Consider the following 18,228-nt stretch of genomic DNA (forward strand, 5'->3'; position numbering starts at 1 on the left):
TGTTCAGCATTATGCTCTCAGTTTGCCTGGCATTTTTAGCAGCTCTCGGTGTGTAAATACTGACTTCACACACACAAAAATTCACATAACATCAAACTGACTTTCTTGTTAATACCACAAGTCTTAGGTCAAAGCCATTATTAGCAGGGCAGGGAACCTTGGGAACTTTTTCTTCGTCAACAGAAGAAAAAAAACCTTTTTAGCACTAACCAGGATTATATTTGCTTGGCATGTCTCTGTAAAGAGCCATAATTCTTTGATAAAGACAACTCGACAAAAAGGCGAAGCTCCTTAATATTTTACAAGTAACCAGTTGGACCAATTTCATTATCCTGTTCCAAATGAAATCCGCTGGATGAAACCATTAATCCTTCTGAAGTTTTCAGAGTTCAAATATATCCTCAGTCAGCTGTCTGTTGGCGATATTGTCCATGTATTGTCTCTCTCTTATTTATCTCATTACCATTTGTCTTTAAAGAGGTCTTTGTCTTGAATGTTTTGTTCAGACAAAAAATACTGTTGAAATGTTTAAAACCAAATTTGCCATTTTGAGAATTTACCCTTCTAATCAAGCTTTTAATTTGCATTTGAGGTTGGAAAGGATATTTTAGTATTCCACTTAAAATCTAGAGTGCATTATAAACATGGAGTAAAGCACAAAATTTTTGTAATGGCTGTTAATGAAATCAAGTTGCTGTCAAACACTCGCTTTGTATAGAGGGGAATGCTGCAGGTACTTAAACAAAAGAGGGGGAAAAAACAGCAACGCATACCCAAGGACACAAATGAAAAATGCAGCTCATATATTGTCATACATCAGTTGCAGACAAAAAATCTAGGATGTCAGTAATTGACAATGTAAAAAATTTGACTATTTTGGCCAACAAGCTAGTGCATTAATGTGATTGAAACCAGTCGGGGAATGTATGTGCAGGCATGCAAACAAACGTTTGCATGCCTGCACATACATGGGACAAATCATTCGTGTGTGTGTGTGTGTGTGTGTGTGTGTTTGGGCTGCTTCATAGGTGTGACTATGGAAGAATAATGACCCTGTTAGCTTTGTTACTGGTATATTCAACTTGCACAACATTCCAATTTGAGTATTATTAAAAGAGGATTCATGCTTTGATGTTTGATGCCTCACATCTCCTCTAAATAGAATCTTTTGTAATTTTAGCTTGGTTTCATGTCGAGGTTTTGCTGCTGTTTAAATGTCAATTAACTTGAGCAGACCCTGATGTAATATTGAGTACATGTTTATCCCACCTTGCCTAGTTTACTGATGTTTGACTTTAGCCCCTCTATTAACTGTATGGTACAGTGTTTGTCGGTGTTATCTTATAAGTGGTCAGCTAAAAAGTTCCCACCACTTCAGAAAACACAAAACAGATAATGTTGCTTTATAGCTATTTTATTTTCACTTTGAATTACCTCAGACTGTTTAAGGAAGTTTTGCTTGTTAGCACCGTAATGAGCTCTGACTTGGCAGGAAAAAATAGCTTTTTTTTCCCTGTGTCACATCTTTTATATGCTGTAAGTGACTGAGCTGCTTCCTAATGAATAGCTGCCTTGTGTCCTCCGCTTCTGCACTCAGCTTTCCCTCCTGATTCTCTCCTCCTGCTGTCATGTTGGAAAGAGATCCAGGCAGAATCTGCCACCCTCCTCTTTTGACGCATCTCTTACCTAACTGATAACAACGTTACCTTGGCCATTATCACTGATGATATCTGCACTGACTTGATTTTTTTAAAAGCAAGCTCTTAGTTTGACTTTGAAAACCCATTCTGAGGAAGTATTGCTGGAGAAAATACAAAAACAGCTGTTCTTTTTGAAAGAAATGCAGATATTTTGGATAATTTTAACTTTAGCCATTAATGTTTAACACTAGAATGCATGCATATTAGGACTGAAATATTTCCATATTTTTACAACTGCAAGCCACTGTTGACACACTCACCAAAATTCCAGTCAGTTCAAACAGTATATTCAGTAAATAGATAGTAAGACACAGTAAGACTCTCAAATGCCGTTTATTGCATTGACAATTTGTAACCTGTGTCCAGACCTCTGCATCTCTGCCCCCATCTCTGAATTTTTCAGTCTGATTATCATGCTTGACATTTTGAGTAGGAAGCATTACCTTAGTCAGGCCTTTTGACATATTTACTTTTGGCTTATGTTATTATGTGTCTACTTTCACACCTTGTGAACAAGATGATTAGAGCATTAGAGCTGTTCCCATCACAACAGGACATTTTTCACTGTAAACGGTGGAGATCAGTGTCCTTTTGCAGCAGTAAACATGTTAACAAGTAACAAGGTAACATGGGCAAGAGATGGCATTTATTAATATCAGTATGTCACTGTCATATCTACCCAAGGTACTTGTTTGCACTGACAAGACACTGAAACAGAAACACAGTTTGGGTTCATTATATAACAGCCAAAATCTAATAATCATTCAGCATTTGTTGTGGGGGGTTTTCTGGAAGTTTTCTTGAAGAAAGTTACATTTTGCCAACTTCCTGTCACAAATTCAGTTGAGGATGATTGGTAGCACAGTCAGGTATTTCATCTTACGGTGTTAGCCTCTGGAGTTCATACTGTGTTTTGAACTCAGTGTCAGAGTTGCTCTGGGAAACCCTGAGGAAACGATGATTACACGTAGAAAGTATGATAGCTAGCTCTCTATTAATATTCATGCTCTTTGAAGCCATTTTCATCTTCTTGTTTGTTTGCTCCTGATGAAAAAGATGAAAAGACCTGCGGACCTCATGAATTCCGCTGCGAGAATAACAACTGCATCCCAGACCACTGGAGGTGTGACAGCCAGAATGACTGTGGAGACAACTCAGACGAGGAGAACTGCCGTAAGTACCTGACTCCTTCACTTTCTGTCAGCTCAGTTTGTTCGTTTATATACACTGTTGATGTTCTAGACTCACTTAGGCAGTGAAGAATTGGACTACTCTGAAGGCACCTAAGCGCCCCTCCCACAACCACCACAACAACCATCTCCGTCCCCCACACACTCTTGTATCTGTACACCCTGGGTAATGTTTCCCACTATCGAGACAGCCAGGCTGAACTCTCTCTTTAAAACATACTCTTATTATGCAAGCTGTTTCTCTGAGAATAATGAGAGGCTCAGACTCCTGAGCTCTTGATGTCATCTCTTCTCTGTAATTTACCAAGCTCTTATTCCCTTTTGTTTAGACATTCATCATCATTTTTAGAAGAAAACTTTTATTTACTTGTGAAATGACACTCGTAACCCAAGTCGTTAAATTTCATATATTTTGTGCATTCAAGTCCTTCTATGTGTGTGTGTGAGTGGAATTGTTTGCCTGTACATCATATGAGTATGTGCATGCCTTCTGTGTGTTTTTGCTGAGTATGCATCATTTATGTGATTTATTAGATGCTTATTCCCCATACCTATTAATGTCACTTAAAATGCAAATAAAAGCCAGTCAAGTGTTGGATGGCAAATAATTAAGCAGGTGGACCAGCAGACAGTGGAGAGGCTGCAAATCAGATTTTGCTGCAATGCCTGCTGGGAGTCTCTGTTGAAGCACAACTCATAACACACACCCTGCTTTAGCTAACAGTCCGTGATAACAAGGGGAGGGCCAAGACAGTGGATCTGATGCAGCTGTTTAGCTGCGCCCTAATATTGTCCTCAGGGACATACTTGCACTAAATGGCAGATACAAGATTTTTGGCTTCAGAGAGTGTGTTGCCCCCTCCATTGTGAGAGCAGCAATGAATGTATTTACATCTTGATCAGCTTTGCCAGTTTCCCCATTTCTAATAATAAAGTGACTCTAATGAGCTAAAACGATGGTTTTGCCAATGCATTAGTATGTGATTCTAAACACAGGGCATTTGGCTAATAACAGTATCAGGGGATATGGTTGTTGTGTATAATGCTGGAAAATAATCTCTTTGGCATGATTTTGTATCTGTTGTTCTTAACCTAGAGCCAGTCACCTGTAACCACAAGGACTTTGCCTGCGCTAATGGAAACTGCATCTCCTCCCGATTCCGCTGTGATGGGGACTATGACTGTCTGGATAATTCAGATGAGGCCAGTGTTTGAGATATGTGTACCACTTACTTATAAATAAAATAGGAAGGTATAGCCACATAGTTGCTGCTAATGAGGCACAGATATTAGGAAGACACTAAATAAAGAATAAAATACTGCACACTTCAAAATAGCTCCACAAGAAGAACCCTTTTAAATCAAACACTGACATTTCGGACGTTGCCTTTTCTGGCATACTGCCTTTTGTCAATGTGTATGGAATGCATGCCAAGCACTCATCTTATGTAGCCATGTGCTAACCAATATCATTAGGTGGTCAATACTGGTTAATATGAATATTCCAGGTCAGTTTACACAAAATGTGCTATTGGAAATGCAATACAAAATTAAACTACAGTATACGTAGACATATAGAGTATGTACATATGGATAATGTAATTTAGTCTTGTATTGGTCTCCTGGAAATTTGTGTGTTAGTATCTGAACGTGCAGCACAAGCACAGATTAAATATCCCAACTGGAAAGGGAAATGAAATTGGACGGGTATATTGCCATTTGCAAAGAAAATAATCCCATTCTGGGCATAATTCATTGTGTCGATCCAAATTGCCTCTTCGTGGTTGCTTCATTCCAAAACAATGCTGGACAGAAAATGTTACTGTGATGAGTTATTGTACCTTTGAGTACATTAATGCATGAAATACCTTGTGTTTATTTGCTTCTGAAAATCCTAATCCCCCATGTCTTTCAGCAAAACAAAGACTGCTTGCTTTGTTCATAAATATCCTTGAATATCTCAATTTATGAAGCTGCAAATTGCCATTGTAATTTAACACTCATGTAATATGTGAATAAATTAAATTAAATGTGCCTTTATCTAGAATAGCATGGTGTAAAGAGATTTTTTGCAGGATTCATACAAAGAATGCCCCATCAGTGGTAATGACGCAGTGCAATGCATAATTCAAGGACAAAGGCTTGTTATTACAAATCATTATTCTTGTTAATTTATCGCTCTGTTCAACATTTGCACAGCAATTTTTATATATAAACCCTCTCCATGCAAAGCAGTGCAACCCTAATTAACCCTTTATTATGTGTCTCCCCTCTGCCAACTGCCGGGGTCAGTGCAGGCAAATAGTATCAGGAAAGAAAGTTGCCTTTCAATCAGCATTATAAAAATACAGTGATTATTAAATTTAGTTATTCACCATGGTTTGAACATCCAATATTTTCCTGAGCATGGAATAATACTGTGTTGAAGACTGAGCATGTCCTGTACTCAAGTAGAAATAGTTTGATACCTTGACTTCACTACAGTAAACAAATGCTATTCTACTACAAAAAACAAACAGTATTCCTTCAGCTTTCGAAGATATTCGCAATTTTATATATTTAGAACATGTTTTGTTCTATATTTGTTTTTGCTATGTTTTGTTCAAAATCACCACCAAGTCTGTATTGTGAAGAATAATCATTATAATTATTACTTCATTGTTAACTTTTATATCTATAAATGTGGTTAGTGTGTATATTAGGAACAATAATGTCAAAACATTTGGTTTTATTAATTCTAAATCAACATGTCATGAACTTCTACTCCTCAGTGTTTTGTGAATGCATACAATGCAGACAATGAACATTAAATCTTGCCTTGAAGATAGTATATCTATAATATAGTATATTTAACGTGCGCTTTCTACCATGAATTTACATTATGTTTTTACTGTATACGGTGTCGTTACAGAAAAGCTGTGAGGCGCACTGTGCAGATGACCAGTTTCGATGTCACAACAACCTCTGCATCTCATTGAAGTGGCTGTGTGATGGCCAAGAAGATTGCAAGATGGGGGAAGATGAGAAAAACTGCCAGGGAACAGGTGCAAAATGATGTCCTAGTTTGTAAGATGTACGATCTACTACTGATTTGCACTTCTGAGTCCTATTTGGTGCATAGAACATGCATTTACTGGACTACATGGGTAATAGCTATTTTCAATCACACGCATGAATTTATACTTGCATACATGAATTTTCTACTTAAAACTTGCATGTCACCACCGATACATGTGTGGCATAGAATATATGGAAGCATCCTCCAGCATCCTCCATCATCCGGCTTCATAAAGGTTTTTAATAGCCGGCTCGCCGGACTCTGTCAGTCTTTGTCTCCCCAGTTCTCCCGGTCATCTGGCAGTGTACTGAATTCAATGCACTCAATACCTGTTTGTGTGCTATGGAGATGGCGTGGCTAGTAAAGCCTTATCCAAGAAACAACATGCATCTCCTGAGCCTATAGGAAGACGGGAAGTGACCTTGCCACTGGTAGCAGGGCTGTGGCGACTAACCTATAGCTGGTGGACTTCAGTGTGGCCGGGGTTGTTGACTTGTCACTGCCAGGAGTATAGTCATCGGGCTCCACTCACTGTACTAGTGATGTGCGATACCACTTAATTCCTATCCAATCCAATACCAAGTAATCCCCAGGCTGGTATTGCCGATACCAATAATTTTTACATATTTTATTTCTAGTTTAATGTGACGTCCCCCCTCCCGTTTCTGTATTTATGAGAGAAATAAGGAGTAGGCTGCAGCCTTACCGATTCAAAATAATAGCTGCATAATGACAAGACATCAAACTACCGTCATATTCTTTCATTATAATGAAAATATCTTGCTCAGAACTGCTGCTTCATAACATCATCCTATTATTTTGACTTAATCTCAGATGTTTAGCGAAGTTTGCAATGTTGCCAAAGTATTTCACTGTCTTTGCACACACATCACACACAGCGTCATTATTACCTTCACAGCTAAAATACAGCCAGACGTGACGGCTTTTACAGTCAGTCATAGTCAGTATTAGGTCGCGAGAAATGTAAAGGTCTGCAGAGGCTCACTTCAAAGAAGCTCCATCACAGAGCCGTAGCGCAAGCATGACTTTGACAGGCGGAAGGAAAAGTAGTTCCTATCAACCGAGTAGCCTATAATTAGACCATCCTGGTGACAGTAAGATACTTATGATAAAACACACACTCACTCCAAATTACCGAGTCTTGATCCTAGAGCAGGAAACATTGGTATCAGAAATATCGATACTTTAGGATTGATCTGCACATCACTACACTGTACCCATAGAGTCCAGTACAGGGCAGAGCCTGTGTGAAATAGAATGAAGGTTACGATATTGTAACCCTAGTTCTATTACCACAGGTGGAGCCCTCTACCGATGGGCCCTGCTGCTCTGTCCGCTGAAGAGGCAGCGAGTCTGCTTCCATATATACTGTGTCACACACATATCGGTAGTGACGTTTGGATTGGCTAAGCACATGCAAATTTTCAGTGTGCTAATATTCTAATACTCGGAGAGTCCAGTTGAAGGCTCTGTCTGTGCTAATAAAACTATGGTTACAACAAGGACTTTGGTTACAATATTGTAACCTTTGTTTCTGGAGTTCATACAATTCAGTAATTTATATTACTCTGCTGAAAGAAAAGGTTCTCTTTCAATAGCTGGGAGTGTGTGATACAATGAAAGTTTCAATGTTGCCCTGTACAAGGGCATTTCTCTTAAAGAAATAACATAATATCATAACATAAAAAATACTATAAAATAACATAAAAATGTCCCCATTGCAAGGTTTAGATTTTTATTTAAAAGAAGGTATCCCTTATTGCATGGGCATAAATCCATTATGTATCATGGATTAACACCTTATTATCATGCCACATAAACTTGGTTGAACTGGTTGAAGAATTGATCAGTGTATGAAGAAAAAGATTGTCTCTATGTACTGTAATGCTATTGCGGACCTAGAAAATAAAAAGTTCTACAATACATGAGATAATTTTGCAGAGTAGAAATGGCTTCAGTTCTGCTGATTTTCTCTGAGTTTTGCTGTTAAGCACTTTGTTCAGCAGCAGGTAGTACACAGTATGAGCTCGCTAACCTGCAGGATAACATCATACTGTATTTAGGAGCGACAAGTTCCAACAATTTCTCTCCAAGAGCTGTAGTTTATAGTCAGCAAGAAACTTTAAGGGTCTCACCTGAGTGTTTTCTAGTTGTCTAGGCTGTTGACTGATATACTTTGCCCTTTTCTAGTAATCCCTTCATGTTCCGTCAACGAGTATGTGTGTGCCAGTGGAGGGTGTGTCTCAGCCAGCCTGCGGTGTGATGGACATGACAACTGTTTGGATGGCTCGGATGAGGTCAGTGCAGCTTCAAATGATTCCTAAAAGCAACCAAAAAATTATTTGTATTTAAGTAGTGCAGCTTCACAGTGTACAGTAGTTCAATGACGAGGAGCTGCTTGTTTAATCGTGGATCAGCCCGGGTTAAAACGTGAATCATTCTGTGTTTTAGTTTCCTTTGATTGCAGCTGACAACTTCACTAGAAGGGACACTTTTCATGATTTATGGTGATTCTTTGCTGGCAGATTGGCTGTGTGAAGGAGTGCAGAGAAGATGAGTTTCTCTGTCTGAATCGTGCTCACTGTATCCCTCGACGCTGGCGCTGCGATGACACGTTGGACTGCATGGACCACAGTGACGAGGAAAACTGCAGCCAGGGTAGGTTTACACAAATGTGACCTCATGTGAGTGTGTTGATGCTTTGTGGTATGATTTTGGTGACCCTGAAGGTAATACATTATGCTCCCTCAAATCTTTAATTTAGTTTAATATAAAGGGGATAGAACAACAGAGAATCATATAGGACAGGTGAGTTGTGAGCACATGTGGCAGAGGTTTTAAAATATAATGAGAGTGAGAGATTTTAGATGAGATGAAAGACAGAAATAGATTTAGACTCTTCTGAGGCAAAAGACAGGGCTGTCTTGATCATTACGTAAAATGATCTGTCATTATAATCTTGTCATAGACAGTTTTTGAAAGCAACCTTGAATGCACTTTTTTAAACCTAATTTCAAGTGTTAAAAGTCTGTGTAATTGCAGGTGCTTTCTTCTGCCGGGCTGATGAATTCATTTGCAACAACACCTTATGCAAACTCCACACATGGGTGTGTGACGGCAAGGACGATTGCGGTGATAACTCTGATGAAGACATAGACATGTGTGGTGGGTTGAAATTGTCACTCAAAAGGCTTTGCTTTGAAGACAACTGATCCATATTTTATAAGCCACTACTTTACTTTTCTCAGAGAGGGAGTATTCATTGTCCTTTCATAAAAGATTGCACACAGTTGGGGGTTTTTTGTTGTTGTTTTTGTCTTGAAAGACATATCCATTAGCTTTTACCGTCTTTTAACTCCAGCTAAACTTCCCTGCCCTCCTACAAGACCATTCCGTTGCAGAAATGATCATGTGTGTCTGCGCACAGACCAAGTGTGCAACAAAGTGGACGACTGTGGTGACAACTCGGATGAGGAAGAGTGTGGTGAGCACAGAATGCATATTTTTATATGAAAATAGAATTGACATTATGGTCAGTTTATTAAACAGAGTGCTACTTGTATTATTTGATAATACCCCCTGATTAAGTGGATCTTCAGAGGTGCAGATATTGTTTAATAAATTAATAATGGTATTTATATCTTAGATTATTTAACAAATTTTTAAGGGCTCAAGAGTTAAATATATCCTGAATTTTTATTAAATGTGTTGTGGGATTTTTAATAAATGTATTCCTGTTCTCATGACCACTTTGATTTATTTATGTGACCCCCATTAGGGGTCCTGAATCCCAAGATTGGGTACCATTGTTTCAAAACAAATTGAACAAAAGCTGGATCATTAACATTACTTTTTTGGCCTCTCTTGCCCATGTGGTATCCTTTGGTATATAATGTCAAACACTGACCAGGATGGTAAATGTTAGTATGTCCAGCAGGTTTCTAATGACATGTTAAATGGGGTTTCAAAGTTGCACAGACAAAGCTTAGGCCTGATTCCTAATGCATAAGAGGATTACATGGCCTTGAACTGACTTGAGTACCTTGTACCTACTGTACTGTCTGTCGTGCAATAACACAGTCGTGCGCAGTTTGAGAATTATGGGAAAGCGTATTTTCAAATATGGGAGTTGACATTTCTTTTTATACCCGTAGTTAGCTACATGTGCTGCAAATCATCACTCTTAAGATTGTTTACAGTACAAAGTGTACAGGCTGCATTGTAAAAGATATAGTGTACTTAATGTTTGTGTTGGCTTTTTATTTTCTCTGATATGCCCAGAGGCACAACCTCTGTCTGCAGCTTTTACTGTGTCCTGATGTCTTCTCTCAACACAAGCCTGCTGTGAACAATCACACAGAGCAGACAAGAAAGGAAGGGACAAATCACTTTGTCGTCTTCTCATCTTTCACTCTTCTATTCCTCCTGTCCTCTATTCATCTTCCTCTCTGATTTCATTGATATATCCATCAATCTCTTACCTCACTCCATTACCTCTCACCATTGTATGCTTCTTCCCTCTATCCATCCCTTCAATCTCACCCCAGTCTCATTGTTCCCTCCATCCACCTGTCTATTACTTATTTTTGTTCCAGTCCCTTCCTCCTCTCTGTTGTGTTTGGGGTGCATGTCAACCTCTCGTTCTTTTTTTGGTATATTTTGCTATGAAAGATGAAAGCTGGATGGTGAATTCAAGTAAATTGATGACCACTAACAAAATTTACGCAAAGTAGCTGAACGTTTTTGTCGGCTAGATTATAAGCAAACAGCTGTCTCTGTGATAGTGTACATCTTTTATTTTGAGAACAGCAACAAACTGACAAACTGTCAATAATTACAGTTAAAATATTCTGAAAGAAAATATTTTGTTAACAAAATTATCTTCAACTGACACTGAGTGTGTGTACTTAAGCAGAGGTGGTGGCCGGAAGACCTCGGCATTGTGGGAAAACAGAGTTCACCTGCAGCAGCCAACGCTGCATCCCAATCCAGCTGCAGTGCGACCTCTTCAGTGACTGCGGCGATGGTGGCTCGGACGAGCAAGACTGCAAGGCTTGTAAGTAGCACCAGTTGACTTGAGCAAACAGATCAAAGAAGCATGAAGAGTACTGAATGTCACCATGATGTTATCAAGAAGCTCGGCAATCTCTTCATTTTAAATGTAATGTTTTGTTATTTATGGTAATATATGTATGCCCATGTTTGAGGTGTGTTGTGTGCTATATGAAAGACGATGATGCCCTCCTGGCTTTTGCACATCAAAAGAAAAACACAGCAGGTGTCTTAGATGCAGAGGACTGAAGTGTAATCAAAGTCTTTATTTGTAGTTTCCAGCGGAGATGTATGTGGAAAGAAAACAAATCCATGTGGAGAGGATGCTGTTTGCAACCAGACAAATGCTAATGCTATATGTCAATGCAAACCTGGGTTTAAGAGAAACCAAAAGACAGGCCAGTGTGAAGGTAATGTATAATCAATTTTTTTCCTATTGTAACAGTTTACCGATTGCTAGTTCAGTCACTACAGCTCTATTTACTGGACTGATGGGTTAACAACTTATTATCCTTAGATCAGCCAGATATGGCATTTTATTTTATGTTGCAAAAAGGTGTCATATATGAAATGATAGTCCTTGGGGTTTTAAAAAGTCATTTGATTTGCATATGCTGATAAACAGAAAAGCCGGTTCTCTGCAATGAAAACACAAATAACATGGCTATTTCAGTTGTGTCCAAACATGTGATTGTTCTCCATCCCCATCACGTGGAGAAACTCTTGACAGGACACACAGACTGACAGTAGCCATAGAATTATGCTGACATCAAAAACTGTTGACAAACTACAACAGAATGTGTGTTGATGATAAATCAAAACAAAGTTAATGTTGGATAAAGTCAAGGAATAAAATACTGCAAAGAGAGAGATTCTGTATCAAAAGTCATTTTAGTATTATAAAAATACAAACGGATATTTGCTTTCCAAATGTCACAGTGTTGATCCCCTCTCCCACGCACACCACACTCTCCTTAAGGCATTTTGCGGTTTTGATTATTTAGTCAACCTACTGACTTGGTTCTTTTTTCCCCAGTTAATGGCTTTTGTCTGATAGTTATTGCCAAACTGAGTGTCGTTTAGTGCATGTGTATAATTTCCTCTTCACAAATGCATTGAGGGCGTCACTTATCAGGGGACAATGTAAATAAAGTTCATACTGTATTTCTTGCTTTGCATATCATGTCTTGACCACAACCACTTTTGGCCTTGTCCTGACTGTTCTGTGCTGGAATGTATTTCTCATATATCATCCGAGTGTGCAGCCTAAGTGTTTCATCAATGTTGAAAAATATAATATTTCTCTAACTTTTCTAAAGCAACCAGTTCCTCAGTAAATCAGTCTCTCTTTTTTTTCAGAAATAAATGAATGTCTGCAGTTCGACACGTGTCCTCATTATTGCACAAACACTAAAGGATCTTTTAAGTGCACATGTGACCGAAATTATAAGGAGATCAATGGCAACTGCATAGCAAAAGGTATGATCCTAAAGTTTAATATCAGACATCCTTTGGTGGACTTTGCATAAATTCTAATGTGGTGATTTGACCTCATTGTAAAATGAGTACAGTGTTGTAACTGTATCTGTGTGTACTGTGCTGAAACTGTTAAAAAAATGGAATTTAGAACATTTTCTTTTCTTTTTTTTTTTTTACATATTAACTCTCCGGGCAGGACCAGAAGATCGCGTGCTCTACATAGCTAATGATACTGAAATACGAAGTTTTGTGTATCCATTTAACCAGAGCCACGGCCACAAACTGCTCACTCACATTGAGGACAATGCCCGCATTATCGGCATGGATGCTCTGTTTCACCACCAAAAGTTTATCTGGGCTACCCAATTTAACCCTGGTGGAATTTTTTACAAAGACACTCTAGAAAGAAGTCAAACTAAAACAAATGTCAGAAACATTGTAAGTATATCTAACCTGTGGCTTTTTTTCAAACATCCTAGCAATATTTTATGTATATTGGATATTCACTGTTTTGTTTATAAAATCTATTGTTATAAGGTTTTTATAGCTGGTCAATTGTTCATGTAGTCAATTTAAAAAAAAAGATAAAAAATGACATGTTAAGCTGTTTCGTACAGTAGACTGCACTATACGTAATGTATAACTGCTATCTTTATGAGACACAATTTAAAGTCAATGAAGGAACAAAAGTTGAATAGAGCACCTGACTTTGTGGCTATTATTGGTTGCAGTGTTCAGACTTTCGTCGACCCAGAGATATTTCTGCTGACTGGATCACAGGCAACATTTATTGGACTGATCACTCTCGGATGCACTGGTTCAGCTATTACACAGCCCACTGGACTAAATTACGATATTCCATAAATGTGGGGCAACTTAAGGGGCCAAATTGCACCCGCTTAATTACTGACATAGCAGGAGAGCCATACGCCATTGCTGTCAACCCAGCCAGAGGGTAAGTCGGCCACAGAGCTATTCTCTTTTCCTACTGACATCTCTCAGCTCCCAACTTCTGTCAACAATTAGGCCAGATGTCTTGTCAAACATGCCTTGCTGTTGCCTCACAAAACAAGCTTTTTACTGGCTAAGCACTGGTATTTGAAGCAGCTACAGAAAGTGCACCCTTAGCCATCAAGCTATCTATGGGCTAAACAAATATTATTAAGACATGGACCTTTGGACCTCTGTGCACTTTTTGACAGTGGATCAATTTCCAATACTAGAAAATGTATTACCTATTGCTTAATGATCACTGAAAATGTAAGCATATTATTAATTACTGAGCGGCAGTGGAATTAGCTTAATCAGTTACATTGCCTATTACATCACATTACTCAGACCAGCTCCATCAAATGTGCCCTCCAACAACAACAAAGCCACCACACCCACATGTGGTTGTGATACATCACTCTCAGTTAATCTTCAGGCTTACCAAATGTTCTTCAGCCGCATCACCATCTAATACTTTATTAGTTGGCAAGTAAAGATGTAAGAACATTATTTGTCCGTAATGTTCAATAGGTTTGGAATTGCACTTACATTATGCTGATAGATGTTACATCATCGCCAAGGAAAGAAGGATTTATACAAATCTGTGATAAGAAGCACAGTGTGTTGCAATAGCTGTGACACAGTTGGACAGGCTATATGCATTCATTTATTTGGCTATATAGGTACAAAGGCATATTTCTGTCCATGATATTTTATTTTTATGGTGTCAGGGAGGTTCAGTATTTCTCTTGGTCTGTTGCAGGATGATGTACTGGAGCGTAATAGGTGATCACTCTCATATAGAGGAATCAGCCATGGATGGCTCCTTACGCAGAGTGCTCCTGGACAAAAATCTCAGGAGACCAACTGGTAGGTATTTATTTTAAAGCCCATAAGCTATTTACATTAATTTTATTTATTTCCCATCGTTACCTTGGCATCTTAAAAGGTACACTGTTAAGTTAAAAAAAACAAAAACATTTCTCATCACTCTTTGTCTGTTTTGGGTTCCTCATGTAAGTTCATGTGAAACTAACAACATGTGGACATGCCCACTACATTGTGCTACTGAAGATGTTGAATAGGCTGACAACCTAATTAGCCGATATCCACATGAGCAAGTTCACACTTTGAACTAAAGCTGTTTGTAATTGTATATCTCATTAAATTACATTATTAACATTAGTTATAGTGCAGGATGGATACCCATAGGGACACGTGTCATCAAGTTCTCCAGTTTGGAGTATGTTATTACCCATATACTATAGTATAACTATGTTGAATATACATTAATAAGCACTATGTATTATATACTTTAGAGCCAGTGCAGTCGCAGTACACATTCACAATGTATACATTTTAAATCCAAAGCTTTTATATGCCAACTAAAGATATAGAAAACAACACCAAGGTAATGTAAGTAAAGAATACTTTACAGCCTCTCAGAATTTATTGGTGTGTCTATAGGGAGACACTTAGTGCTGATCTAGTTTTGAAGAGCTGCTTTGGCCTCCTTTAATTCAAGGGACCCACGCTCTGTCTTGGTCACAGAAAGAGGAATTCATCATCTGTGGAAAAACGCAAACCTATTTAAATGCCCAGCAAGGTGCTCAATTATCCAGTCAGACTTTTGGGAGAAAATAAAAGTGAGTGGAATGTACACTAAGAACGCCTACACTCTGCCATCAAAGGTGCATTGCACAACAAGATAGTAATCTACTATGTTATACTGACACAAGCAATAGATAGGGTTAGAAAGACAAGAAACCCTGTATTCATGTTCTGTTGATCTGCTACATGTGTGTGGTGATTCTGATTCCTTAAGTCTATCTTAAGGTAACCTGCAATTAGGAATTGCATGATGATCGCTGTGTAATTTGACAGGTAAATAAATCTTTCATTCATCCTCCCACAGGGCTGGCCATTGATTATTTCAACCAACGATTATACTGGGCAGATCCTGAGCTATCACTGATAGGGAGCATGAGATTGGACGGCTCAGACCCTCTGGTGACAATCAGTGACAGACACGGTAAAGCCAACTGGAAACTAAAGCACAACTTCTTTAAACACATAGTATTCATACTACTTTATATCAACATTGCAACAAAATCACTCCTTGTATGTCTCTGAAGGGTAAGCTTCTACTAAATAAAGTGTGTTAAGATCAATCTGCCCACGCTGCATGTTATTGCTTCTTCTATCCACCCCAGGATACAAACTTTCATTAACCCAAGGCAAGTTTTCTTAAAGAGTTACTTCTGCTTTCTTTGTCTCTGCTGGATCTACAGGAATTTCCCAGCCATACAGAATTGATATTTTTGAAGACTATATCTATGGGACTGGACTAAAGCATGAGATCTTCAAGATTCACAAGTATGGCAAACAGTCGGTGGAATTTCTCAATTTAGGCATGGAGAAGCCTACTAATGTTCTGATCTCCCACCGTTACAAACAGCAAGATGGTAAGTTTTTAAGTATTAAATAATAAATATTAATGCTATATGCATATCATTGCTTTTGGGGAATTACTGGGAGGAGATTACAAAATTAAGATGGCCCCTAACAGGTTTAGATTTTTAAATTTATCAATTTATCATTTGTCATATTTATATCAGTTCCAATTAATTTTTTGTTAGTTTTCAGGTTGTATTCATAGTTTCATTGTCACTTTTTATTTTCTTTGAAATACTGTTTCTTTTTTACATGTTTACTTTATTTAAGTTGTAGTTGTAGTTATGTTCTCGTTGTCATTATCATTTCTCTGGTCACATTTAAACACATCTATTTCCTGAGACTCAGTCAATCAGCACAATCTCTCACTGTAGGAGACCAACTTTAGTGATTTGTTACATCGCTGGTGTTAATGGTTATAGTGCATCTGACAGCTCAGTCTTGGTCAGTTTTTCACTTAAAGGGCAGCTGTTCCATTCCCCAGAGACTCATTAGGCCAGCCGTGTAGTGTGTAGTCTGTGGGCAGAAGATGTACACAGCCTGCAAAAAGCTATGACATACAGGCCTGATATCTTGAACAAAACCCTAACAACCATTTTGATTTGTTTTGAGCGTTCATCCTCATCTGTAAGACATATATGAGCGCTGATTAGTTTTATGTTTTTAGTATATACTGTATGGACCAGTGTTGTAACCAATAATGACCTGTCAGAGACATAAAGTGGGTCGACAAAATTATATGATTTCATTAGAAAAATAACATAACCTCTGAATGTTAAGGGCTGGTCGCTGAGAGGACTCAGATGTGACACTGAGAAAGTGTTAAAAGGAGAAATCATTGGGGATTTATTGATAATTGGCAAAACACAGTTGTCCTTTTCCAGGGCCAAAAGCCTGAAGTAATTGGAAATAATTCAGGTAGCAAAATCACAAAACTAGTCTCTTCTCAAATTAGGCCATAGCACTAGTACCACTGAAGGGAACAGACGACCTGGCAAAGTACGAAGTGCAGAGCTGGGGTTTATGAACTGCAGGGGTTGATTGTGGAATGACTCTCAGGTGTGCAGAGCTGCCATGGTCAGTTTGCCGACACACACACACACACACACACACACACACACACACACACAGGACACAGACAACACTAGAAAGGGGAAAACATAAGAAACACTAGGAACTGATGGTGAGGAACTGAGGGTGTTAAAGCCAGATCATTACAAATCTATAAATCTAAATCACATTTGGACACAGTTGATTTGGCCTCTTTAGCGCTCTGTTAGATGCATTGGGTTGCTTTAACCCTTTCATGCATGGTGGACAGTTATTTTAACAAAATTTTGGGCTACTATATTATGGTTATGTTCTCCAAGTCATTTGAGGACAGTCTCAGTTGATTGATGGCAACATTGTTAACAGTGGTTACTTTCCTGTTTTCCAAGTATTTATTGCTTGATGACCTCATCAATCCAAGATGGCCAATTGTGATTGCCATGTGCTAAATGCCTCAGTCATATCTGTGAAAAGCTTTTATTCAAGGAGGTCAATCAAGATATAATAGTAGTATGTAGATAGTACATAGGAGTATGTGCAGTAAAGTATTATTAACAGGTTTATGTTTTATAAATTAAAATTTAGAGTAAAATGTTTTTATATACCAAAAACCAACTGACCACGTATGGGGACATTGATTTGATTTCTGTAACCTGCTATTATATCTATTCTACTTTTACAAAGATCACATATTATAATAAAACAGACATTTAGACACATTCACAATGTACATTTGAGCGAGATTGTGTTGCAAGGCTCCAAATAAAAACACAGAAGACAAGTAAAAGATACAGTATAAATATAAGTATATGCAATATAAAATAAAATAAAAATATACAGTGGGTACGGAAAGTATTCAGACCCCTTTAAATTTTTCACTCTTTGTTTCATTGCAGCCATTTTCCAAAAATCAAAAAAGTTCATTTTATTTCTCAGTAATGTACACTCAGCACCCCATCTTGACAGAAAAAAACAGAAATGTAGAAATTTTTGCAAAATTATTAAAAAAGAAAAACTGAAATATCACATGGTCATAAGTATTCAGACCCTTTGCTCAGTATTTAGTAGAAGCACCCTTTTGATCTAATACAGCCATGAGTCGTTTTGGGAAAGATGCAACAAGTTTTTCACATCTGGATTTGGGTATCCTCTGCCATTCCTCCTTGCAGATCCTCTCCAGTTCTGTCAGGTTGGATGGTAAACGTTGGTGGACAGCCATTTTCAGGTCTCTCCA

General features: G+C 38.2%; 1 protein-coding gene across 1 annotated transcript in view; it reads left to right on the top strand.

Moving 5' to 3' along the window:
* The window catches only part of lrp1bb (low density lipoprotein receptor-related protein 1Bb), a 288,718-nt gene that overhangs the window by 241,833 nt on the left and 28,657 nt on the right, over nt 1-18,228 (top strand). The window contains exons 67-81 of the mRNA XM_046053790.1: nt 2,757-2,873; nt 3,987-4,093; nt 5,802-5,934; nt 8,160-8,266; nt 8,495-8,627; nt 9,012-9,134; nt 9,331-9,453; nt 10,882-11,025; nt 11,297-11,431; nt 12,381-12,500; nt 12,697-12,938; nt 13,232-13,455; nt 14,254-14,360; nt 15,406-15,522; nt 15,782-15,955. Coding sequence (XP_045909746.1) covers nt 2,757-2,873; nt 3,987-4,093; nt 5,802-5,934; nt 8,160-8,266; nt 8,495-8,627; nt 9,012-9,134; nt 9,331-9,453; nt 10,882-11,025; nt 11,297-11,431; nt 12,381-12,500; nt 12,697-12,938; nt 13,232-13,455; nt 14,254-14,360; nt 15,406-15,522; nt 15,782-15,955 — 2,106 coding nt within the window. The remainder of the gene's footprint in view (nt 1-2,756; nt 2,874-3,986; nt 4,094-5,801; nt 5,935-8,159; nt 8,267-8,494; nt 8,628-9,011; nt 9,135-9,330; nt 9,454-10,881; nt 11,026-11,296; nt 11,432-12,380; nt 12,501-12,696; nt 12,939-13,231; nt 13,456-14,253; nt 14,361-15,405; nt 15,523-15,781; nt 15,956-18,228) is intronic.

The sequence above is a fragment of the Micropterus dolomieu genome, linkage group LG07, assembly GCF_021292245.1.
Source record: "Micropterus dolomieu isolate WLL.071019.BEF.003 ecotype Adirondacks linkage group LG07, ASM2129224v1, whole genome shotgun sequence".
Lineage (NCBI taxonomy): Eukaryota > Metazoa > Chordata > Actinopteri > Centrarchiformes > Centrarchidae > Micropterus > Micropterus dolomieu.